The 26,459-nt window shown below is 41.1% G+C and overlaps 1 protein-coding gene across 3 annotated transcripts in view; it reads right to left on the bottom strand.

Moving 5' to 3' along the window:
- Lmo7 (LIM domain 7) overlaps positions 1 to 26,459 on the bottom strand; it is a 193,363-nt gene that overhangs the window by 24,875 nt on the left and 142,029 nt on the right. For 2 of the 3 annotated variants that reach the window (XM_026788359.1, XM_026788358.1), the window contains exons 8-15: positions 24,890 to 25,142; positions 23,714 to 23,995; positions 21,428 to 22,147; positions 20,468 to 20,497; positions 12,760 to 12,877; positions 10,700 to 10,842; positions 8,753 to 9,500; positions 6,987 to 7,256 (exon numbers count right to left, since the gene is read on the bottom strand). In XM_026788359.1, the coding sequence (XP_026644160.1) occupies positions 6,987 to 7,256; positions 8,753 to 9,500; positions 10,700 to 10,842; positions 12,760 to 12,877; positions 20,468 to 20,497; positions 21,428 to 22,147; positions 23,714 to 23,995; positions 24,890 to 25,142 (2,564 nt within the window). Of the gene's footprint in view, positions 1 to 6,986; positions 7,257 to 8,752; positions 9,501 to 10,699; positions 10,843 to 12,759; positions 12,878 to 20,467; positions 20,498 to 21,427; positions 22,148 to 22,981; positions 23,183 to 23,713; positions 23,996 to 24,889; positions 25,143 to 26,459 lie in introns of all 3 variants that reach the window. The other variant, XM_026788357.1, reaches the window with a different exon arrangement.

Here is a 26,459-nt window from a genome sequence, read left to right as displayed (position 1 = left end):
AACTGGCTGAGAATAGAGATAGTTACTAGTTGGTTCTACTCTTTCAGCTTAACTGCTGAATTGTTGATGAATAACTATTATTTTCTCTTTTCTGGTATGAACAAGTGAAACTACATGTGTAGCTCGTCTCTTAGTCATCAAAAATCTAACTTTCCTTTGGTAATTCAAGTCAAAACCACCTCACACTTAAATTGTATAGGACTCGGTGAAGGGGGTGGTCATCTTTACCACATGCCCACACACACAGACCTGACTTAAAGGCCATGGAAGCACAGAATCTATTGTTATACAAGGACAGAGAGACAAATGATGTGTTAGATATTCCAACCACTAACTGGGGTTTCATTAGTTGAAAAATACAAGATGAGATGGTGTTTTAATGAATAGTCTCGAACTCCATTTAAAAAATGCTCTGTGGGAGACTGCAATTGAGCATTGTCCTTTCCTTCCAAATAAAAGATGAAGGAGAATGAGCTTCAACCATAGAGGGAAGAGCTTCACTATTACAGAAAATCAGAACTCTCCCCAAAAGGCTACTCTGAGCTTGAAAAGAAATCTCTGAATACACTAAAGAACAGATACCCCCCTCTCTGCACCTACTAACCGGGAAGATGGCTTTGCTATGGTTACATGCTGGCCGACTACCCTGTCCATCCTCGGGACAATACACAGGCAGAGAAGACTGTGTACAATTACAGGTGAATCTGTCAATATCCGAGTGACCTCCCGCATGGCATTGAATGGAATACTTCTCTCTCCGACATTGACTTTCAACGTTTTCAGAGTTCAAGAGTCCTTCTTCCACATGACAATCTTATATACACAGCATCCTTCCCAAAACATATAGATCTATATGTATACATGATACACACACACAATATTAGAGTGTGCAATGGTGGCTGGAGGAAGAGGGTTGCATGTCCCGGGCTCCCAGTTCTGTCACCTCTTCCTTGTGGAATTCTTTAGGGCACAGGTTTAAGGCAAGCTGTGAAGTGTTGTGTTCCTGTACTACTGGATTATTTTTGAGACTTCTTCCATGCAAACATAGCTGCAATTGTAATCAAACATGAACTATTCAACAATGATTTCAGGCAGGATCTCTAATTTTCGACTTTCTATAAAAAATTTCAGTCAAATGAGTATTGGACAAAGGATCTGAGCTACAGAAGATAATTAGGGAGTTACCTTTCTGAACTAGACGAACAAAAATATAAATTATCAAAGGAAACCTCAATTTTTGATGACTAATAAATGAAACCAAGTAGTTTCAGTTGTCCATGCCAGAAAAGAGAAGATAATAGTTATTCGTCAGCAATTCAGCATTTGATCTAAAAACAATTTCCCCTTGAGCTGCCTACAATTTAAACAGAAGTACACTAAAAGTAAGATATCCCTGCTCACTGCCAGGCTGATGAGCCAGAAGAGGACTCTAACTGTCTGAAGACAAAATAAAAAAAAAGGTGACCTGGTACCACAAGAATATGAATTACTTCTCCTAGAGTTGATGGATTAAGATTTCCATGTCACCACAGAGGGTAATTAATGAAAATCAGAGTCAATCTTACACATACCAAACTATTCCAAACATTCCCCTCTAATGTTTCCAACTAGACCAAGGTATTGACTTAAGGAAAGCCTTCTCACTTGATTAAACATGATATTGAAGTCCTGTTTGGGTGATACAATCCAGAATAACATAGAAAATAATCTTGAAATTTCTGTCTGTGTGGTTCCTTAGTGCATTCCAGGGTCTCTTTGGGATAAGAATAGGAAGGAAGAGGTCTTTAAATCAAGGCCCTGCTCTGATACTTGAGCCATCTTTGCTCTCCAAAGATGTACCTAAATCTTTCTCCACCCTCATAGATTTACTGCTACAGAGAAGCAGATCACCATCCTACCCCCCCCACCCCCCACCAGCTATACAAACCTGAGATTCTTTTCTACCTACAAAATGCAACTACAAGTGTGTATACCAGGCACTACCAATGATTCCTCAAATTGGAGGACATTCTTCTAAGCCACCTATCAACCCACTCTACCTTTCCCACCCCCCCAGCCTCTCTAGTCACAACTTAATTTTGTCACGGCGTCTTTTCGTTTTCTATTTCATCACATAGTTCCCCAATCATTCCAATCTTTCTAACCATATGCTTTCCTAAGTAAGTTGAGCACACCAGCGTGTCTTCAACCACTAGATCAACAGCTCCACAATTTTCCTCCCAGAATGTTCTGCTTCCTCCTGCTTTTCACACTTTGTTACACGCATCTCTACGCAGTGAGCTATGAGACTACGAAACACGCCTCTTTGCTTTCTTCCCATTTCTCTACTCACACCCTCGAGGTCAAAGACTATGACTTTAAAGACACCCATCTTCTCCATCCTTCTACACGTCTGCATCATAGTTCAGACACACATTTGCCCTTGCCTCTCTTACCACCTGTTTGGCTCTTGTCTCTCCAGCCCTCCTTCCCCACAGCTGCTAGTAATCTACTTATAGAACATGCTGAGTACACTTCCCCTCACTTTTACATTGCCATATCTCCCTGTGCCTGCGAGGTAGAATTCACATTCCACATCTCTGAAATAAGTTCAGTTCAGGTGACTTTCTATAAATATGTGCCACCTGGCCTCAAAATGATTTTAAGGAAAATTTTATTGTCAGGCATGGGGGTGGTGTCTGTAATCTCAATTCCTGGGAGGTCAAGCTAGAAGAATTGAGAATCTGAGGCCAGTTTTTGTTAACTTTATCTTTAACTTTACCATCAGAAGATACTTTGATCTCCATTGGTATAAAACTCTGAAAACATGGTGATGTTAAAAATAAGTCAGGAGAGACTGAGATGGTTCAGTGGGAAGGACTGCTTGTTTTCCTTCCAAGGGACCCAAGTTCAGTTCCCAGTATCCATATTAGGTATCTTACAACCACCTGTAACTCGGCTCTGGTTGATCCAGCACCCTCTTCTGGTCTCTGTGGACACCTGTACACATGTGCCATGCACATATGCACACACACACACACACACAAACAGAAACAGACAGAGACAGACAGACACACACACACATACATACAAGTAATTATATCTTCATGAGGCTTTTTTGTTTTAAATTATTTTTAGAATTTCTTTAAAGACTTTATTTTTTAAGACTATTTTATTTTTATAACTGTCTGTACTTGTTTTCCTCTCTCTCCCAAGCTTACACACATTTTTAAAGCACATTGTGATTTGTTTCGAGGTCTTTAGACTAAATATTATAACTGCAATTCTTGCTTGATACCTGCTTTATTATATGTAATTTTACTATGTCAAAGTTAAAACCTTTTTTATTTAGACAAAAAAATTGCAGATGATGTGGGATGTCCTGTATATGTGAGGCTTTTATTCACTTATGAATACAGCTGTTTCGGCCAGTGGCTTAGCACAGTAAAGCCAGGCAGGAAATTCAAACAGAGATGAGAGAGAGAGAGAGAGAGAGAGAGAGAGAGAGAGAGAGAGAGAGAGAAGGCAGAGTTGAGGAGACACTTTGTAACTACTGAAGGAGTAACATGACACACTGGTAAACCATAGCCTCGTGGCAATACAGAGATTAATAGAAATGGGTTAATTTAATAGTTAGAGCTAGCCAGTAAGAAGTTCAAGACATTGGCCAAACAATTGTAACTGATAATAAACCTCAGAGTGGTTATTTCATAAGCAGCTTTGAGAACAGGTGGGTGGAGAAAAACCAGTCCAGGGGGATCAGTAGGACAGAGAATATTTCTAGCTACAACCACTGTCCTAATTATCTAAGGCAATCCTCAACTTTGAGCCTGCCATAATGGAGGAGGAGGAAGAATTGCTCATGATTAGTGGTTAGAGTATGAGAAAATAGAGTGAGGGCTATGTATTTCACCAGCTTGAAGCAAGTTACATAATTGAACTTTCAAGTATGTCACCAGGAACAGTGGAGACAATAGCACCCACTTTCAATGTGACTGACAGGATTAAATCAAACATTTAAAAGGTGCCAATGCCCGTGGCTGATGCTCCAGACTTATTTTCTTCATTTCCCATAGAAACTACATTAAACGTGACATACATGCTGATTGAGCAGTGTCCAGATGAATTAACTCAAATCCTATTTAATGTGAATAAACTTAGTTTGAAAGCCAAGAGGACACAGCCATATCCAGGTCCTGGGCTAACAGGAGAAGATCATCTTGCTTCCCACCTTCACACTTAATCGGGGGTGTAACATAAAAGGCATGGTATTAAAGCAGAACAAGGGTTTGGATGGCAGAGTGGGTCTTGTAGGTTATAGTGTCCAATGGGTGGGAATGGATATTTGCACCAAGGAGGAAGTTGGTGAGTGAAACTTTCAAGAATCGATTCAGTTCCAACCAGGAGGATGCAATACATGGACCATGAAAGAAGTGGTTTTGCCTGGCTTTGGAGGACTTGAAAGACATTAAGCAGAGTGATAAGCAGAGTGAACATCTTCAAATGGAAGAATAATAATAACTAACATGTGATAACACAGGTGGCTTTCTTAGGAAGTTCAGGCACCTTTCTTTCCCTTGATGTAGTAATAGGTAGTCAATACTCGGTAAAATTTCCTGAGTTTGGATCCTAACTCCATCTCTCAGTGCTCTGGATGGTCTTGGAAAAGGAGGGTGAGCATCCATGCTTTCAATTATCTGTATGCAAGAATAATAATGATGGTGATGTGCTAAGAATTCTCCCATACAATACTCTGTAAAGTCTGTCTTGACTATGGTATGCACTCATTGAACATCAGTTCATATTGAGGTAAGATCAAGGGAATCTGAACTCCTTCATGAGGAACCTCAGCACTCCATATTATAGTATCCTGAACTTCCCCCAAAAGGACAAAATGCTTTGGGAGACTGTAGAAAACACAGGAATTAATGAGTCCTGTATACAAGCACCTATGGCTATTTCTAATCACTTACATTGACAGAAAATGAGCTGGATGACAATATTGACAACAGACATGAAAAAGGATAACAGGATAAGAGATCCTGAAAGAAGAAATGCAAGGCCACTGCCCCGAAGCACAGGGGAGTGAAGGGAAACCCGAAGGAGCATCCTTTTACAAAGCTACCAGAACATCTAGAAGTTCAGCCACTTGTGCTATGTTTGTTTTCTATGAATATCTAGAGTTACAGAGCTTGATCGAGAATTTGGAAGAGTGACACACAAGGACCTGTGTATCTCACTCATCAGATGTTATGCATGCACAGCCTCTCTGGAGTCAGCTCCATAAACTACTTTTCTGGTAGCATAGAAATGGATAGGCCAAATAGAAACGGGCAAGGCACCATCAGAAGCACAACAGTGCTCAAGAATTCCACTAACTCCAATGCTTAAAAGAAGCCGAATCTACGTGGGTAGAATAGTACTTGATGAAAACAGCAGAAATCTATGATGAAAGCTGAAACGAGGCCAGGTTCATTTGGGCTTCTCAAAATCGCCAGAGTATAGTACACACCCACACTGCACGCATGGCCTCTTTTTCTTGATCCATGGGTACAGTGTGCCAGCTGCCACCCGGAAGGAGGTCCCATCATCTAGCAGGCAGCACATTCATCAAGCTGTTTTGTTGAGTTTGCTCTTTGAAAGTGGGAAGGCAACGTACATATTCATTGAACAGAAGACCCCTTGTCTCTGCTTTCATTATTTACCTATTGGTACCTTACCTTCCCCAACCATAGTAGAGAAGTACTGTTCTCATTTACTGAGACCTATAATGATGACCATGTATTCCCAATTCTTTTTAAATGTATCAATATTTTACAACAGATGATTTTTGCCAGCTGAAAACTTGTTTTAGAGTATATTTGTAAATATGTATAGGAAAACTTTTATAGAACAGAAAAGAAACAAGAACTAGAAAACACCACTACCAAATAAAATCAAAACTTAAAGTTACTAAGTGCTAACTTTGGTTATTTATAAATTATATATTTCTCAAGGATTTTTTTCTTATATTTCTCAGATACAAAGAAAGTGTTTATAGCCTGGAAGGGAGGGTTGAAATTTTTAAAAATATTCTTATATAATTAAAAAAACTTAATAAAGGTAAATAAATATGCTATGCCAAACTATTTCAGATAAATCTATTTTATTCACATATTTAAGAGACATAGTTTATCTTTTGCCTTGGAAAACTATGCTCCAGTAAGACAGCAGGGAATTATGGACCAAGTCAAAGTCCAAAACTGCCTCCATGAAAAGAGGCTTACACTAGCAAGTTGCTTAACCAGAGTGTTGCTGGCTTTTGGTTTTTTTAAAAGAAGTTTTGCTAGCTTGACAAAGACTTTTAGCGGGTTTAGCATGTAAACGGAAAGGAAGAATATCACCTAATAATTCTCTTGAAGGCCATCTGTTAGGCTTTTAAACAGGAAAATGACAAACACCCCTATTCATTTCTAATCTGCTGGTGTATTTTATTTGAAGTCCAAATGTTCAGATCTGCAGTTGTCAGGCTGTGACTAGGCATCATTGTTCTAAGAGACAAGGGATGACAGCAAATGTGCCCATTCGAAAGTAGAAATTACTATGAAAAGTCACAAGAAGATTAAGAAAAAACACAGAGCTGTGTCCCTAGAGACAAGCATCCACTCACTAGGACAGTTTCTTCCTGGTTAGTTTCCACGGAGACGGGCTTTTGCTTACTCACACATACCTTAAGTCTGCAGCAGAAACCAGAGAACTGTGGAGTAAGAAAAACTACAGGCAAACGTCCCAGGAGACGGGTGGACCACGTCTCCTGAGACAGAGCTCATGGAGAATGTCTGAGATCTACAAACTAAAAGTTGGAAAGATCTACTTCCTCCACAATCTGTTAAAAATAGACCAGTATATTTTTGCATAATATAAATAGCAGCCTGTACTGTACGAGCCAGAGGCTAGAACAACAGTTTCCAGATTGAAATCTTTGCACATCTGAGACAGGTGACTAAGAACCCTCCCCCCAAAGTTACCTGGGACCTTGAAACGTCCCTCAGTGGTGAGCTTCTCCCTTCTCCAGAGTGTGTGGCTTTTGAAGTGGCTGCCTGGTCTTGCGAGAGCGAAGAAAAGGGTGTGGAAGAGGACACGCTTGCCACATCTTCTCCTGGGGCTGCCTCCTTTTCACTGGATGAACCCAAAACAAACTGGGTGGAGTCAAGCTTCGGGGCAGGGGCTATGACGAAATTCCGCTGAGGTCTCTTGACAACCTCAACATCACCATTGTACTTCCAGCTGTCATCCATCTAGATAGGAAACATCATTTTAAACCCCATATTCTGCTGGCCTTGGGTTCACTTTTAAAAACAATTATTCATATTTGAAAGCCTCTAAAATAACACCCACCTGCCACAAAAAAAGTAACTATTGTCAAAAACGTGGAGTGCATTCCTTCACACCACCAAATATGCAGCAGCAGAGAAACACTTTTTCTAATAAAAGCATGATTATGTATAGTTTTCTAAAACTTGCTTTGTTTGTTCATACTACTCCAGGTCAAGAGATACAACTCCAAGCTCGGTCTTTCCATTGCTGGAAACCCCACAGTGTGGATGTCAATCATGTATTCATTTGATACATAATGAAATTGTTAAAAGCTGTCCTTTGCTTCCCAAAAGCACCACAACAAGTTCCAGCCTCCCTTTGTAAATGGCGCTTTTATTTTAGAGTCCAGATGTTCCAAAAACTCACTGGATTGAAGGATTTATATATGTGGCATCTGTCTCATTTCTACAGAGAAAACAGCAGCCCGGTACCCATGAGCAGGAGGACACCTGCATCTCCACCTCCTCAACAATGCATAGTTTCAGCATTTAAAATCCTTGTCAGTGAGATGGCTGAGCAGTTGTTTACCTAATTCTCAGGCTCACAAGGCTACACATGCCTCTTTGTACTCTCCTTACATTCCTTTCTGTTGAATTGGCCAACTCCTTTGCTGTGTTTATCTCCTCTCATCAAATTATAAAATACTTTACACCTTAGAATTGCCAACCCTTTATCTACAATGCAGTTTTTAATAACTGTGACTTAACTTGTCCTATATATTGCCTGCTACACAAGTTTAATTTTTATGTTGTCAAATAGGTCTATATTTTCTTTAATGGGATGGTCAGGGATTTCCTGGCTGATTTACACAGGCTTCCTTCAGCTCAAATTCTGATGTCTTAAGCCATAATTCTCATCTATATGTCAAGATTTTAAGATCTTAAGGGCTAGGTGGACAGAAATGACAGGAACATGAACATTAAATATTCAGATATTGTTTCATTTACATAATTGAGTCTAACATGTCCTCAATGTGCTGAATCCCATTAGAGACACAAGTGGACATATTTCAACAAACATAGACTCAGGCATCAAGTTATAAAGTCGGAAGGAAGGATAGAACAAAACCTTACCTATACAATCCTCAAAACATTTAAAGGGAGCCTTAAGAATGTGCTATATCATAGGTAAGAAAAGAGCTGATTGCTGGCAATTTCATAATGCTCAACTTAAAGCTTCAGAAGAGCTCAAAAGAAGGAAAAATATGGCAAGAAAAAAATGTTCTGTTTCAAAACATATCTTATTTGTTCTTTAAAGTTTAAAACCTCTGTTTTTATTAAATCTAAATTTCATGAAAGTTGTTTGTATACGTCATCAACATTTTACACATCCTGTATCTGTCCAACTGGGCTTCTGCTCAAGCTCCCCCAAACCATTGCTCTTGGGAACAGACTAAATGAACCTGGGACATTTTTACCGTGTAGGATCTGGGCAGTGATGAGATTCCCCTTGACTGCGTGCCAAAAGGTCTCGCTGTGACCACAGATGTTAACCTGGCTGTATCGGCTTTCTGGTAACTTCTAGGGAGAGAAGCTGAAATCCGAGTCGACTCTCCTCTGGTACTCAGCGACTGCTGAAACGAAAATGAGAGTGGACGCAGTGCTACTGAAGATAAAGAGACCTTGTATGGCTCGGCGGGAGATAAAGAGACCTGGTGCTGTTCTATAGAAGACAAGGGGGCCTGGTGTGGTTCGGTAGAAGACAAGGGGGCCTGGTGTGGTTCTGTAGAAGACAAGGGGGCCTGGTGTGGTTCTGTAGAAGACAAGGGGGCCTGGTGAGGCTCAGCAGAAGACAAGGGGCCCTGGTGCGGTTTTGCAGAAGACAAGGGGCCCTGGTGAAGTTCTACAAAAGACAAGGGGGCCTGGTGTGGTTCTGCAGAAGACAAGGGGGCCTGGTGTGATTCTGCAGCAGATAAAGGGGCCGGCCGCTGCTCTTCAGGAATATGAGAAGGATGCTGAATCTCAGCTGTTACACTGTCCTGTCTCTTTGCAAACGTTGTGGAATCTTCTTTGGCCGTCTCGGCAGGATAAGCTGTTGTCTTGTCTCCCAGTCTCTCTCTCTGATAGCTGGTTTCAGACAGAGTCACTGTAGGATGAAGTACTTCATCATCCAGGGCATCATCAGCAGAATACATCCTCCTTGTAGAATTCAGAACTCGAGATTCCCTGGGCAGGGAAAAATGCGCCATTTCGACAGAGTTATGCATTTGCCCCCAGATGGGGTAAGACAATAACTGATATGTAAGTGGTTACTCACGGAAAACAAGAATCAGCACAACACTAACATGAGATTATGCATAACTTTTAAGCATCTGTTAAGAGACTGACCCAACCTTTGATTAAAGAGGCTCTCAAAGGATATTTTTAATCACAAACTATTTTAATAACAAAATAAGGAAGGTCTCACATGGGACTATTTGCAGGTTCTTAGCCACAAATTTATGTTTTCCAAGATCAAAATGCTTTAAATGACTGGCCACCGATCTGAGTCTGCCAAGTTTTGCTATAGAAAATGTATAATGTATTGGTAAAAAAAAAAAAAAAAAAAAATAGCACTGAAGACTCAGGACTTTATAGAGCACCAGTCAGTTCATGGAGCTTGACAGACTCCCCAAGGGCAATTATAATAGATTCAAGTTTATTATCCATACTTAAAGAGCTGATGAAACAGCTTCACCCTGCAGTTAGTGGGGAGTCCCCACATCGCTGGCTGACTGCTGGACTTAAAGGAATGGAAGTCTTGAGCACCGGCATTTCAGACACAACAGAGCTTTGTTTAATTTCACCAGGCAGCAAATTTCCTTTGTGACATTATTTCTAAAGCGTATTTGCTCTCTCTCCTCCAGGTCCACATAGTTAACTGCTCACATGAAAGTTTAAATTTCACTTTCCTCCTGCCATTTCAACTCAAAGAATAAACCCACACATCCACACTTACATAGATAAACATATTATATCTTTCAACACAATTTATTCTCTACCACTAAAATTGAACAAAGATCTCTCTTAGATTTCACAACATTTATTTAAAAGTAAAAGTTGATTTTATTTGACTACCCTATGCTTAAACTTTAAAAGGAGAAAAACCAGTGGGTTTGGGTTTTTTATTTATTTTTGTTTGCTTTGCTATCAAATATAGCAAAATAACCCCCCACACACAGAAGACCGTACAGTGTGAGACAAAGAGCCCTGTTCACCAGGGCTAAGTAATATGCTCTTTCGCTGCCCAGATCAGTAATATTGTTTCAATGCTTCAGCCTGAAACCCTGGCTGCTTCGGTCCATACATGTTTACAGTTTGACCCCATGCAGAGCTTCCATTTCCAACACTGGGATCTCCAAACACAAAAGACCCCGGCCCTTTACCTGTCCTGCAGCATTTCCCTAAATGTCTTGGAGCTTCGGTCAGACTTCTCCAGGGCCAGTTTTTCGATCTCTTCCCTCTCCTCCTTCTTCTTCTGCAGATCTGAATTGTAACTCTTCCTGCGACTTTTCCATTTTGCAAGATCCTGACAAGAAATCCCATCAGCCCGGTCATACCTGAATTTCTACACACTTTTTCCTTGCGGCGGGAGCATGCTGGGGTGTCCTATTACAACGCTGAAAGCTCTCACGCCCACCTGTGCCAAGGGGTGCCCTATTTTTGCTTTTTATAGCCAGTGCTTCTGTACTAAGCTTTTATCTCATGTGCCTGACAGAAAACCCTGACCTAATAAGAGATCCCACTTTTGTTATCCAAGAAAGTATCACATCAATGCCCATTTCTCAAAGAATGCTAAAGGCTTACAATTAAGTACTAGGTCAGGTTGATCAGGAAATATTTCAATCTCCAATCTCATAGTACCTCAAACCCCTGATTCATATGCTTACTGTGATGTGAGGGACAGAAATGTCCCCGTAACAGTCCAGCTCAAGTAAATGGTCGATCTTATTAATATAGGCACACAGATACCTATAATGTGATTGCCCTCAACAAGGTAGACTATGCATAAAGATCAGTGCCTAACGGGGTAGGTCTACTGAGAAGAGCAGGGGTCCTAAAGGAAAAGTGAGTTCTACCTACAGAATGAGAGACCACAAATCGCCTTGGACCGCCTATGATTTCAGAGAATATAGTCCACTGGGGAGAGAACGGGGACCATCATTAGTGGCACAAGCCCATACTTGCTTCCCACATCTCCAGAAGTATGTTTTAAATCATCCTGGACAATCTATCCAATGCAGGAGCCAGTTGGGACACTCAGGGATTGAAGCATTTTGAATGCTTCAAATATTTCTCCATTTCCAAATCAGAGAAACACTATACTAAGGATTTCAAAAGAAATCCCAGTTCAAAGGGAAGTAGACTCAAGGTCTCAGACCAAACTGGACCTCATCCCAGCTTTCCCAAGTTTGCCTATAAATCTTTTGGGGCACCTAGGGCCAACCCTGCTTTTCAAATGTCCTGAAACCAATATGGACTGTTTTTCCCAAGAGAAATAAATTGACCCAAATGTTTATTTGCTCACACCTAATGGGTATCCCACCTTGATAATCATCTTCTTATTAAAAAGAAAAACTTGTTTTGTGTTTTGGGAAAGTAATACTAATTCTTTCCTGGTTTTTACAGAGATTGAGGGTTGAAGTTGAAGCATCACACACAAGGCAAGTTCTAACACTAAGCCCTAAGTGCTGTTTCTTGATCATTAAATCAAGTTTCATACTAGAGGGCACTGGAGTTTAGCAATGTACTATCTTCAGACATTAATATTGGCTTTCTCTGGTGCTCTTGTTGCTCTTGTCACTCAACCCTCTTACCATGAAGCTGCGCTCTAACTTCTTTGGGCTTGGGAGTCTGGTTTATCTTTTACAGATCCTTATATTCCTGCAGCTTATAATAATTACCTTGTTCAGCTAAAAGGCTTATACTTTCTTCTCTAAGATTTGAGATAAAGGTTAAGTCTGTGTCTACATAACACTTGAATATGCCAGCTCTCTTGACACACTTAATTTTGAATCACATTAGATACTGACTTCAGTCAAAATATTACTCTGGGTTGTGTTTCATCCCAATCTCCGAGTAACTATGAGAACTCTTCATCTCTCCCCACTGATGCCAAGATCTGAGCTAGATCCTGTTCCCCTTCAATCTCAATTTTTATCAATGCTGTTTTGCTAGCAGAGGCATAATTAGTAGTCACACCCCACTCTCCTGTGTAAGCAAGTTTACGATCCTGCTAGGCAGGAACTTTCTACTCTTTGAGAGCTCACAGTCTCTTGGAAAATAAGCATATTTCTATATTTTTAGAATGGTCTTTAAGACATACAACAGTACATTTTCTATAGTACTGAATGCTAAAATGTCAAGGAAAAATGTCTCTTAAGTACTTTAATTTCCTTGAGAGAAGCAGGAAGCGCACCATGGTCCCCCTCCCCCCAGTACTCACATCCTGCCACTTCTGATCTTGCTCTTTCAGTTGGGATTTGATTTTCTGCATCTCTTCGTACCGCAGCTGACGCAGGTTCTGAACATCCTCTGCGGTGACATCGCTCATGGACTTGCTCCTGTCACAAAAACACCTACCATCACAAAGGTTCTTAAGGCTGGACCTGAGGGCTCACATGAAGACTGGGCTTCTATTTAGAAATTCCACCTAAATATCTACTGCCCTACCCAGATGCTTTGTTGATAGTGCCCTGAAATAGCACGACACAGATAAATGGTGTTTTTCCAAAGCACAGAAACGAGAGCCTAGCATTCAACTCAGGTGTGAGATGCTTGTGCTTTTTTTTCCCACAAAATGCTCAAAGTAACCTTGAACAGTTCTGAAACTAATAATGCAGTGCTTGTATTTAGAGGAATAATCTCTAAGATTAGCTTGTGGGCAGGAAACCATCAGTCACTAACATCACGTTACTGAATTTGTCTATGCTCCCCCAAAGCTAACCTAGTAAAGTTTGACTGGTTTTGCTAGGCACTTGCTAAATAATTTAGTGACTACCTGATATTTTCTCCTCAAGTTCAACACCGGGAAAAGATGTGCTGTGTCTTCTCAACAATTCTCTAAGGTCTACAGTACCACTGCGCAGCTGGACCAACTCTCAGAAGACCAAGGTAGTTTCCCACAGCCTGTCAGAACCACCTCAGATTCCTTCTCCTTCTTCACGGCAGGATTTACAGCCTAATTTGCAGCCCCCCATACATGGACATTCACAATCAGGAAGTAAAGCCGGAGTAGGGTTTCAAAGCCAGTTTTCCCCATTACTGTTACATATTTTAAAGGCTGGTGTAAAAACTATTATCTTCTGATAGACTTTGAACTCTCAAAGAGTATAAAGCTGCTTCCCAGCTGTAGAGAGGCTCATTCACTTAAATTAGCGACTAAGTTGGACTATGACTGGTTCTCCTATACAGACTACGTGGATGAGAAAGACCTCCCAGAAAGGGAGGGTTTAGGTCAGCACAGAGAGCAGCAAGAGGGTGATAGATCCAGAAAGTTTCAGAGGTAGATGAACTGTTCTTTGCTATTGCACATTACATTGTAAGTAACTATATTATTCATTGTATTAGTGAATCCTTGGGCACCTAAGTTCTGCATTCTCCTGACAGCTCGCCATCACTTTTATTTTTTCCATCAAACTAGGTGGGTTCCAGAAAGCAACGGTAACTACCACGCAAATGCCTCTAGAGGCTACAGCCTAGGACCTGCTCTCATTGACTCGTTTCCAATTCCCCATCAATAGGCATTTATTCCTGAAAATACCCTAGGTACCTTGACTGTAAAGCGACCTGCTGCAATGTTATCTGGAAAGGAGTTTTTTAAACTGCACCTCACTAAAACATGATGTTATTGTTGGCGCAGCCAATCTCTATCCTGCTTTCCCTCTGTGGGGGTTAATGGTGGTACGTGCCCTCCGTCATCTGCATTTGAAACCTAAGAACCACTTTTCGCTTTTGTTTCTCTCTCCTCCTCGCTTTCAGTCAGTTATCTTCTCGTTTAATGCCGCTTTCTTTTCCATTCCGCTTGCCATCACAGTCTAGATCAAGGCACAGGCAACCCTCCTCTGGATTGCCAAAAGGGCTGCTTAAATGATCAGAGAAGGCTTTCCTCAAATGCTCCCTCCAACCCAAAAGTTCTTTGCTGGTGCCTCTCTCCTTTGTAAAATGCTAATCAAAACCATGGCTAGGCTCACTCCACAGTTCCCGGCTCACCATCTCTCTTCCTCAATTCAGTGAAGGTCAATTCCATCCTTCAGAGTTGGGACCAAAAGGCTTGGAGTCACCCAGATTTTTCTTCTTCTCATAACACTTACTCCATCCACAACTCTTCTGCTCTCTGTTTCTACATCTAACCGTTCTCACCTCTTCCTCCTCACCAAATTGACCTACACCATCACATCGTCCGCTTGGAGAACCCCAAAGATCTTCCTGCCTCCACCACCCAGCTTCAACGTGCTCAAAGGAGCAGCTAGAGGGGCCTTTCTAAGTCTCAGCTAGGTCATGACACACCCAACTCCGGACTTGAGCTTCTTCCCATCAAAGTTCTAAGTAGATTTCTTCAACAACCTGCATGGTCTGGCATGATGTGGTTCTTTCCTGCCTCTCCATGCTCATTTCTAACACTGTGCCCTGGTCTCACTCTCTGCCTGCCAAGTAGCTGTCTTGCACATACTCATGCCTCTTGCTTCTCCCCTTGCTCTTCAATCTGCCATAATAGTCCTTATCCAGCAAGACAGCAAGAAGCAATGACTTCGCTCCACTTCCAAGCATCCGCTTAAATGTTATGCAGTGTTTCCTTCTCTTTCCAGCCTACGAGATTCTACAAATGTCTCTCGGGGCTGATCCCACCCTAACCCTCTCTCCTTGAACGTTTATTGACATCTAGAATAGTCTTACTCCCTGTTACCTGTAAGATTATTGGGAATTACATCTGATTGTGCTGATATATCACTAGGTTTAAAACAAAGACCGGCACGTAGTGAATACTCCATAAACGCATCCAATCGATGACCTAGATAGTGCTCTACCACTCACTTACAGCCTTTGTGGCTCTTCCAAGGGAAAAGTGAGCTGTCCTTTCTCTCACCCATTTAGCTAAAGCATTTTTCATGATGCTAATTCTTGACTCTATCTTATATATGTACAAGCATACCTAGATCGTCTCTCTCACAAGCCATGTGTTATTTGGAAAGAAAATACTAGCTAGCAGAGCACCGTACATGCAGATTCACTCACTTAGTATCTGTGCTAAGAGTTAGCTGGAGCACAGTTAGCCTGAACTGGCCTGTGGGAAAGTATCACTTTTATAGCATTGCATATGTTTAGTAGGGAATCAATTACATATAGAATTATGACTATATTATGAATATGAACCTACACATGTATAATATACCTCTCACTAGGTCTAACTATATACTAAATTAGATTGTGTGGATTTAAGACTATACACTGACAGAAGTCATGCCTACAAGCAAAGAGGCCTTTTGAGTTCAAACAAAAATACTCAGTAAGAAATGGCAAGAAAATGTGCAGGTCCAAGACGCAAGGGGAGGTTGGCCGTGCACCACATGATGCTGCACAGACTGTAAAACAAAAAGGAAATATTAATTCATAGTACACTAGTCTTTCCTTGGAAAGAGAGTGGAGTCACTTTGCAACCAGCCCAGAACCTCCTGTGGCTGCTCTTCTTACTCTCTTCCTCCTGGCCTGGGAAGCACTGCTGTGGGTTTTCCCACACAGGATGCCAGTCAAAGGTCACGCTGCCTCTCTCCACTGCCTGAGCATTGAGCTAAGCCTAGCAGCCCAGAGGCACATGACAAGAACAAAGCTGAGCTGAACCTGGTCTAGGATAGAAAAGTCTTTTTTTTTTTTTTATAGGCGAGGTTGTGAACAGAGTTTGTTTCTGGGTTATGGAAAGTTACCCCCATTAAAGCAGCAGCACCTGCCATAGGAATCTGGGAATTGCCATAGGAATCTCTTCAGCAAGAGACAAGAAGTCGGGGCTTTAGATTCAGCTGCAATGTAGGCTTTTCCCTCCCACTGAACAGACATCAATTTAGTTCCCTTCTCAGAGCCTTGACTCCTCCTCTACTAAGTTATGATAACTAGGTAAGGCTGTGCTGGTGCACTTTTTAAAAATCTGGGGTTGTATACTAATTCTTCCTAAGGCAGATGTGACCAAATGGAACTGTGTAGATACTAACGCTATAAACGGCTTTCACATTAGAATGGTGGCCCCAGACCACACAGATAAAATCTAGAACTTCTAGAGTACAAAGATGATGAAGTCTTTCTTTCTTTATCAGCATTAACCGCATGACATTAAAGTCCCAGGAGTTCCTTGAGTGGCAACAACCCTGCCAAGCAGTCTCTGTGAGTTGCCTCACTAGGCACAGCCCCAGTCCGGTTCTACTACTTGAGAGCCTCCATCCTTGGGAAAGCTGCAATCTCTGTCTACGGAATGCAGATAACACCCACCTGTCTCCCTCACAGAACTGAGATAGGCACCAAAGAAAGCATCCAGGAAATTACGAAGGACAGCCCAGCATGGACAATGAGCAGGTAAGTCACGCCATTCTCTTAAAACTGCCTGCTACAATTCGTTATAATTCCTTCTCTTGGAAGTGCCTGATACTATTGGTTACAATTCCTTATTCTGAAGGCTCTAATTTACAGCTTCCTTTATATTTGTAATCCAAAAATGCAGGTGTACCAAGCATCTTGCCTTTTCAATTAATTTAACAATACTAGAGGGGAGGGAGAGGAAGAAGTTTAGGAAGGTCAGCTACAAATCACTGATCTCCTTGTACTTCTCTGACTACAAGCGGTGCTCCTGGCAGTTTCAGATGGAAAGAAGGGCCATTATCCTTGAAATCCAGCTTCAGTGAACTTACAGCGGACTGTCTAGAGCAGTGGTTCTCGCCTTCCTACTGCTGTGACACTTTAATACAGTTCCTCGTATTGTGGCAACTCCAACCATAAAATTCTTTTTGTTGCTACTTCATAACTGTAATTTTGCTACTGTTATGAACTGTAATGTAAATATCTGTGTTTTCTGAAGGTCTTAGGCAACCCCTGTGAAAACATTGTTCAAACCCCAAAGGAGTCACAACCCCCAGTTAAGAATCACTGGTCTATAGAAGAGATAGTCCAAGGAGACAATATAAGGCACATTTTGCAGCCTTGGGTAGCAAATAGAAATTTAAAAAGAGTAAGTTAAGGAGTGGTACCTGTGAAAGCAATATAAATATAATAATTTATCTAACTATGTATATTTTCACTGGACCCTATATGGTTTTGTGAACAATAACCACCAGTGTTAAAAATCTGTGTGACACATTTTGAAATTACCATCAAATAAAATAAAGAGAGCATAAGAAGAAATTTTCATTTAGCAATTTGCCTACTTATTTGGACTTTTCAGCACCAACGCTATTAATATTTCAGCCAGAAAATCGTTTGCTTTAGAGAGCTCCTCTGGGGTTACCCTGGGGACTGTAGGACATGCACAAAGCAGTAACTGTAGATATCATACACACTTGGCTGCAATATGAGAAGTATTCTAGATATAACTAGATGTCACCTGTAGTGGAAAAGAAAATCTGCAGAAAATAACCAAAGTCAGCTGGTCTCCCTTCCTTTCTGCCTGCCTTGATGATATCTGATAATCCTACAAAGCCATTTGGTCAAGCTCTATAAGAAAAGTATAGCTTCTTTAGTTGTCTTTGACTGCCAATTCACATGTAATTGGTATTTATCTCCTTGTGATACTGATAAGAAGTTCAGTGGCTATCACATTACAAGATGGTTAATACATTTTCTTGTAAACTTTGTCAGTACCATGTTTGTATCAGACCCAATCAGTCCCAAAACTTCAAAGAACCACACAAATGGAAATTCATGCAACACAAAGACACACACATGAGAACTGGAAGCCACACAGAAAGCATCGTAATAAACATATGTGTTACATGCCAAGTAAAGCTTAGTAAAACACTTACATAGCATGCAGAAGCACTAAAAACCACATAAACTGCAAGCTAGAACTTAGTAGGCAAAGAACCAAAATAAAATACTACACATTTCTCTTCAAATTGGTCTTTACCACAAAGAAAGTATTCACAAGATGGGCAGTTGGTTTTTAATTACAAGGTATAAAACAGTACTGCTTTTCTATGATATTATTTTTGGAGAAAGTTCACCTAGCATAAATGTGAAGTAAGTTGTATATTAAATGCCTATAAGTAATTCAATTTTAACTTATATTTTAATCTCATTGTAAGAAATCAATGTAAGGAAATCACTGATAACTATAAACTTAAGAGAAAAAGAAAAAAAGGAATAAACCTACAACTTCTCCTAAACAGAGCTGCATTTTCTAAGACACACTAAGTCCCCTTATCGTACAAGTCATGTATTATTCATTGGTCTTAATTAACCAGTCATCTTGCTTTATTTGTGTAGCTGCATTAGTACTACCCTGCATGAGAATTTTTGAAACAGCGTCTAAAGCAAACCCTGTGTTATCCAAATAATCAAAAAATTACTTGGAATTGTCTAGTGGAAGCATTTGCTGCTGTCTGTTAAGGATCAGAAAAAAATACCTTAGCATCCTGAGGTTGAATATCTAAGTTTTCATAGTGTTTGTGGTTAGGGTGGGTGCAGAGTGTTGGGGAATGAACTTACAGCCACAGGCAAGCTAGGCATGAATTCAACCATTGAGCCAGGGGTAATTCAAGTCTCATAACAACCCCTACACTATGGAAAAACAGGTAGGGTCAAGACAGAAAGGTAGTTAGTTATGTGTTTACATAGCTCAAGTACTTAGACTCTTGGTACCTGTGCCGCCTTTAGAAACTGTTCCAGGGATGTGGTTTTGCTACAAAGTCAAACATGATTACAAATGAAAATTCCTCATGAAAGTTTAGAATGCTTGAAGGCTCAAGAGGACTTTAAATCAAGTTAAAACAGCATTCCTAGGACAAGTATGATCAGATATTGGAGTGTTATACCAAAGACTGACTTCTTCACCCTCACAGATGAGACCCTTGTGAGCACACAAGGCTGTGGATACAAGTGAGGGACGGACAATGTGCTTTCACACACCATCCGGGAAGGAGTCATTGTAACAGCTGCTCCTCACTCAATCATATTTCAATTATCTAGACTTGTGATAGTGCTATCACACTGTGATAATTCAGCCAGAATCTTGGTAGCTTCTAAATATTTCTAAACTACTGAGATTATTAAAAACTCTTAAAATTAGAGATTCTGAGAGACAAGATGAACCAAGGTAAGGAGAAGATACTCAAGTCCCAAGACTGATTAAAACATTGGTTTTTTTCAACTTTCACTCTCTTCCTCAAACTACTACCAATAACTTCCACAGTTACAGAGATCCTGGGGATGCTGGGTTGAGAATAACTGACTTAGTTTAAAATAGTCTAGAACTTGGAAAAACATTGAGAAAGTCAGTTTTATATTAGTCACGTTTACCCAATGAATATTAAATACCAGTAGACCAAATCTGAGAAATAGTTTAAATAAAGTTCTTGTAACAACATTGGAAACTACCAAGATTATTTTATAATTTTGAAAGTCTACTTTGCTCTTCATAGGCAGTCATGTTACAACTAATCAAGAACCTTAAAAATATTTCCCCAAAAATATTAACATTCCCCACTAGCAAAGCTCCTGATAAGCGAAGTGCATGAGTTTTGCAAGCTGCATGAATTCTTACACTAAGCAAGCAGGAATGCCTTTTCCTATCATAGACTTTCCCAAATGCAGTTTGTCAGGGAGATCTTCAAGAACTAGAAGCCAGAAGCTTAGTGAATTTTAGGAATCAAATACCAAAATGAACATATTCTTGAGCTCTTGCTACTTTCAACCATTAAATGAGAAGTAAAGGGGATAGAGTTAAAATTTAATACAGCAAAACTGTTATTGCTTTACATAGCAGTTCATGCATTGCACTGGGCATTTAGATGCAAAAATACTGCTTTGTGGTGGCAATATTAATCAAAAGTAAATAAAATTCCCATGCACTGGACATTGCAGCCCATTTAGTAACATGCTAAGACACAGGTGCAGCAAGTCACAGGAGACACAAACAAATGTGCACATTTGTTGTTAACGTGAACCACAAAACTTACCCATTCTCACCATAAATCTTTTGAAAGAGTCTAAGAAACCAAAAAACCAAAGGTTAAAAGGGTCACTCTTTCCAGCTGTGTTAGTTTATCAGCATTAAACATCTTTAAATTGAGTCTAATTGGAAATGGGCGAATCTGAACAAGTTGGCCCTTAGCCACTTCTTAATATTTCAAGTTTTAGTCAGCCTCCTAGAACTCAAGTCAAATAATAACAACATTTTCTTAATGTATTCTGAGCCAGCGAATTCGTAAGACAAGGTCTCCCCTTGCCAGGATCTAAGGTAGAGATTTAGGGCCATTCATTATATTCAGCCTAGTCAAATTTGCCCATTCCCAACTTACAGTGAACAAAACAGCTCTCAGAAAGTTGCATGGCTTATGTTACCCAAATGGTCAAAACTACAAACAGAGTTTGACAGACTCATGCATTTTAATGGTGCTTGCACTGAACTCTACAGATAAAACATACTACAAATTGATAGTTCAAGAAACCTAGATCAACAACAAAAATCAAGTTAAATGAAATCTGCAGCGACATATTTTAGGAAAATATTTAGCTCAATAAAAGACACTGCAAAATGGGATAAACACGTAAAAACCAAACCACAGCCAGACTACTACAGAGATGCTAGACATGAGGATAAAAACCTGCAAAAACACAATTAGAAAATACTTTCATCCAATTTCACACTGGAACAAAATGATGGACAAATCCAAGCCAGAGGCAAGCTTTGCATATACCTTCTCAAATCATCCTAAGACGTGTAAATATGGAATTGAACTTCTTCCATGAAATGACTAAAAAGTTTCTCAAAGCCAAATAATTGCTTACAGGATGCTTCAAAACGGCACACAACATGCAGAGCTGGGAAAACTGAGGCAGCTTTTTTTTTTCATAAGGAAATTTACACAAGACCATCATCCATCACAAGCCAAATCCTTGCAGAAACACCCTCTGACCTCTCAACCATCAGCCGCTTCCTGTGCCTAAGTCTGCTGGCCTCCCGGATGGCCTCCCACTTCTGCAGGTCGGCCTCACTGCAGGGGCCAGGCTTGAAGTTGACAGGAGGCACAGCAGTCCCCAGCTTCCATGACTGGATCTTGCGAGTCAACATGTCGTCTCTCTTCTGTCGGTGGGAAGGGACTAAGACTCGGCAGCTACTGCTTCTTTCTTTGGGTGGGCATGTCCTTTCGAGGGCACAGAGAAATTTCGCTTGGATCTCTGGAGGTAGGGTCCAGGGTTCAGGAAAAGGGACTGGCTGGTATCTGTCGGGGGCCCCAGACAGTGGCACCTCTTTTTTCTGTGCTGGGATCCGACGAACAATCATATCGTCTTTTTCTAAATCTGGAAGTACAAGCTCACCTTCCCGGCACTGCAAAATTATATCTCGTTCAACAGCATCGTCTGGCTCAGAGAACCTTCGAAAGTCTTCAAAGGCTCGATAAACACAAGGATTTGCACGGAAAGCCCCAGTTTTTCTGACAAAGAAATCATCATTTTCTAAGTCAGGATCCAAGGCTGTCAGCTCAAGGTCATCTGCTTGATAGCCTGGTGTGTGAGAGAGATTTTTTCTGCGAGTTATGAGCCTTGGGCCAGAGGTGGGATCGAGTTTGACATTTGTATCCGAAGACAAGATGTCATCAGAGTATGTCTGAAGGGCCTGAAGCAATAAAAACTGACTGAAGCACAGAAAAGAAAAAGGAAGGGAGAGTTGTATTAAGTTTGAGAAGAATGGTAATTAGCCAGCAAACAAACCAGTACTTATCGGGATGAATTATTGGGAGCCACAGGAGGGAGTGTAACAAACAAGACAAATACTCAGCACTAGTCTCTGTGACTTTCCTGCGTGTCATCTAAAGAGACAGCCACAGGTTATACTTCCCAGGAAATTTGAACACTGTCAAGGACAAGAGATGGATCTATAACTCTGATCATGTGAACCTCCCTGGGATAAGCATAGGTACCAGTCCAGGTACCATCTTCCTATTTCTATTCTCCATAGTAGCCTCATCCCCTCCCTAGAGAAGGATGCATGATCTTAGAAAGTGATGAGTTGGCCATCACATACTTTGCATCATAGTGCACATCATCATGGTCGTAAAAATAACAGAGTGATCGCGAGGCTTATAAAAGTCCTTCTGTGTTTTTAGGTTTGGATTCTCCAGACTTACCCTTCCCAGTGTCTATCTAAAAGGATTTCTTTTCTCTTCTCACAACAGTAAATTTAAACAGTTTTTTTTAAAAAAAAGCATTTTTGTAACAGGGTTTCAGAAAGAATTCATGCATATAAATACTAACTACCTTGCACGTCATTGCATTAATAGCATGTTGATTCCTATAGCCATGTGCCAACACTCTCTCATGCAGAAGGCAGTATGTTACACACTGTGCCTTTCTCCTATGTCATTAAATTTCCATGACTCAATATTTAGGGCCTAGGTTAATGTAGCAGCGGAAGCAGGCAGATAAGGTGCCCAAGATCAGTCACAAGCAGGTAGCTCAGACAGGTGCACCTGGACTCTCTCAAAGCACCGCTGGTCCTCCTGGCTGCATGGGCGTCCTGTGACCTCATGGCACGTCTGGTGGCTAGCTCCAGCAAGAGTGAAGGTCTTTGGTAGTTGCTGGCTAACCTATTCTCTGCCTTTTCTAGTCTACTAGAAAGCGTGGCACTTCTGAGGGAGCCTGAGTCCTCCTCCTCAGAGTCTGAATTCCACCTGCCATGGAGTGACGTGGAGAAAAGGGGAAAGAGAAGGAGAGAAGAAATGGAGAGTGTAAGTTCTGAAATCTGTGCCAAGCTAAATACAAAAGGAGGCTTCTCAAAGGCTAGGATCTAAAGTTTTTTTTTAATCATGCTGTTGCATTGTTGTGTTTTAATAATAATAACATAAATCATGGGCAGTTTATTAATAAAAAATAAAAGGTGCCCCCAGGGGTACAAGTGAGCTTAAGGTAGGTCAAAAAGCCCTCTTTTGTTTCAGAGAAGGGGTTTTATTTTGAAACCTGGCTCCTTTCGAACTTTTAATCCTCCTGCCTCAGCCTCCAGAGGACTAGGCTTGGAGGCATGTGCCCCCATGTCCAGCCTCAGGATTAAATTTAAACATTATTTTTATAATTATGCAAGTTTTTCAGATGTTATAGGGCAAATAAGCCTCTCTCTATCCCTAACTGAAGAAACAGGACACAGAATGTACCAGAGACTGGGGCAGAGAACAAACACCAGGCCAGGGGCATGCACAAAGACAAACCTGAATCCCTGAAACTCCTTATACCATGGCTTATAAGTCTCCCTCTTTATTTTTTTCCAGCTGATCTCTTCTGGGCTCCAGCACTTGGGAAGAAACTGATCAAAAGAACCCCCTGGGCTTGGCATGACTGGACTCAACTTCCGTACATAGAGATCGTCCTTCACAAGGTTGGGTATGCGCGTTATCTTTTCTTCCTCCTCTTCCAAATAACAAGAGGAGGTTGACGTTTCGTGGACTGTGTGCCAGCGCTCCATCTTGGGACCCCAAGTCCTCCTCCGGTTACTGTTCAAAATATCCAACCACGTTAAGACACTGGGTGAGCAGTTTGTGGCACAGAACCCCAAAGGGTATTCATTCCACCTTACCCCTGTGAATGAAGCAAATTAACTCCCAGGCTCCACACCACGGCTCCTAGGACCAAATTGAGATATTACAGCAGCACCTCACTCACATTAGAGAAAAGCTAGATGTACAAGGCTGTGTTATGAGAAAGACAAATTGTAGACAGATTGGATGTTGCTTTCTCAATTCAATCAATAGCATGATAGACACTCAGATGCCGGACAAATATATTTCTGACCTCACCAGTGTGTGTAGCCCAGAGGCTAACATATCAAAAGAAAATGCTTGAAGACAAGAGTTGAAAGCAGTAGCTTGAGAGATGAACCCCTCAGGTCTCTTTTTCACATGAAATTTACAATTGACTAAGTCATCCAAAACCGCATCAGGGCAAACCTTCAACTCATCAACAGGGTTGGAACCGCTCTCAGAATCGCACAGCACAGCATACAAAATGACAGATTTGGAAAATCATCCTTTGCTTTTTTGATAATTTGGTAGGAAATTAAGGGTTTCTTTCCATGTCCACTGCTATCCAAATATATATATATATATATATAAAACTGAAGGAAACGTGCAGGGCTCACAATGGACCACATCATTGATCCAGTGACCAGAAATACGCCAATAACCTGAGGGCTTGCATCTAAAGGAAGGCCTACTCCTCAGATGCTGATGTTCTGAAACATATGTAAAATAGAGTGAAAATCCAGGTAGGAAAAGAAATCCCCATTAGTGATATGTATTAACTACATGTTAGGAACCATTCCCTTAGCTACATTAAATAGTGCCGCAGCTTCAGAAGACACACTGAACTCCATAACCACATGGCATTACCTTGAAAATGTCCCGTCTGAGTCTGTGTAGACTGGGCTTGCCCAGCTTCTTCTGTTATCCTCATTTTTGTCTGTCCTTTTCTTCCTCAGAGGCGCGGGCACATAGGATGGCTGTTTACTTTTGTTGGGCAAGAATTGATTGAATGGTAGGGCAGACTTTGGCTCAATAGCTGAAATCCTTCGATAGGACATATCATCTTTGTTATAGTCCTGCATTTTGAATGTGATTTCCCAGTCTGTGTCACTTTCGAAACCTATAAAGGCACAAGGACTTGCTTTACTCGCCGCCAGCGAATTCCCCGCTGAGCCCCTTCCACCCAGCATAGCCTCTTCTCCCCTGGAAACCCTGCGCTGCTGCTAAAAGGCATGAGTATTTTTAGAACTTTGTCAAGAAGTTGTGATAAGACCCATGGGGAAGGGCTTGCTTTCCATACTAGAGGCACACGCAGTTCAATCTGCTGTCGATAAGTCCCCAGTACCCTGCTCAGTCCCTTCCTTTCCCAGCCCTCTTTGCCACAAAAAGGATACGTTTGCTAAGGTATTACCCGTGTGATAAAATCTAGAAATCCAGGAAGACAGCATAACTCAACGGGAGTTCAGAAATGTAAGAAAAGGTGGGAAGCAGTCAGATTTATAGGAAGTAACAGGCAGTTGTAGAAACCAAAGGAAGACTGCACAAGTTTCAATAGTGACAGCCAGACCCCTGTAAGGTCACTCATTCCAACAAGGACACTACACCACAGAAGACAGACTAGATAAAATCTGAAATCCTAACAAGTTAAAGCTTATACTCACACGAGACCACAGAAATAAAGATCTTCCCTTTCATAAGCTAAGGAACTATAACGGGAATCAGCAATTGTGATTTAAAATTTACTTAAAAGCAAACTTAGCAACAACCACCACCAAAAAGAGCCTTTTTGATACATTTCAATTAATAGACAGATATAAATAATAATATATTCTCTAGTTGAAAAACTAACAAACCCAGATGCTTAAAAAAAATGGTAATAGAGAGAGTAACCATATAGACCCAAATGGAGTACTCTCTCCTGCCCTTCATGCTTTCTGCCTCGAGTGCCTTTAAAAAACCCAGGTAGCTGGTAAGTGTTGCTTGTTTCCTCCCAGCTGCAGAGGGCAACTCCACTCAGCTCATGGCTAATGGCTTTTAGCACACCTTCCAGGTTAACTTGACCTAAAGGCCACTTGCCTTTGTCACCTGCCAGGCAGAATGTACAGTAAACAGTGCCAGTATGGTTGAAAGGAAGTGGTCGGTCTGACACAGCTGTGTCACAGGTCAGGTGCAAGGGCAGTGAGAGCAGAAAGGGAGAATGGCTTGGCAGGCATGGCCAGGAAGACCAGAAGGCATGAAGCTATATCTGTTTTTTTTTGCTTTGCTTTCTTTTTAACATGTCCTAATTGAGTGAGTGAGTGAGAGAGAGAGACAGAGAGAGACAGAGACAGAGACAGAGAGACAGAGACAGAGAGAGACAGAGACATACAGAGAGAGAGAGAGAGAGAGAGAGAGAGAGAGAGAGAGAACGAACAAACTTTTCCTTACCAAAACTGAT

This window comes from Microtus ochrogaster, unplaced genomic scaffold (genome assembly GCF_000317375.1).
Source record: "Microtus ochrogaster isolate Prairie Vole_2 unplaced genomic scaffold, MicOch1.0 UNK2, whole genome shotgun sequence".
Classification (NCBI taxonomy): domain Eukaryota; kingdom Metazoa; phylum Chordata; class Mammalia; order Rodentia; family Cricetidae; genus Microtus; species Microtus ochrogaster.
The sequence above is the reverse complement of the archived record's forward strand: the minus strand, read 5'-3'. Positions and strand labels throughout refer to the sequence as shown.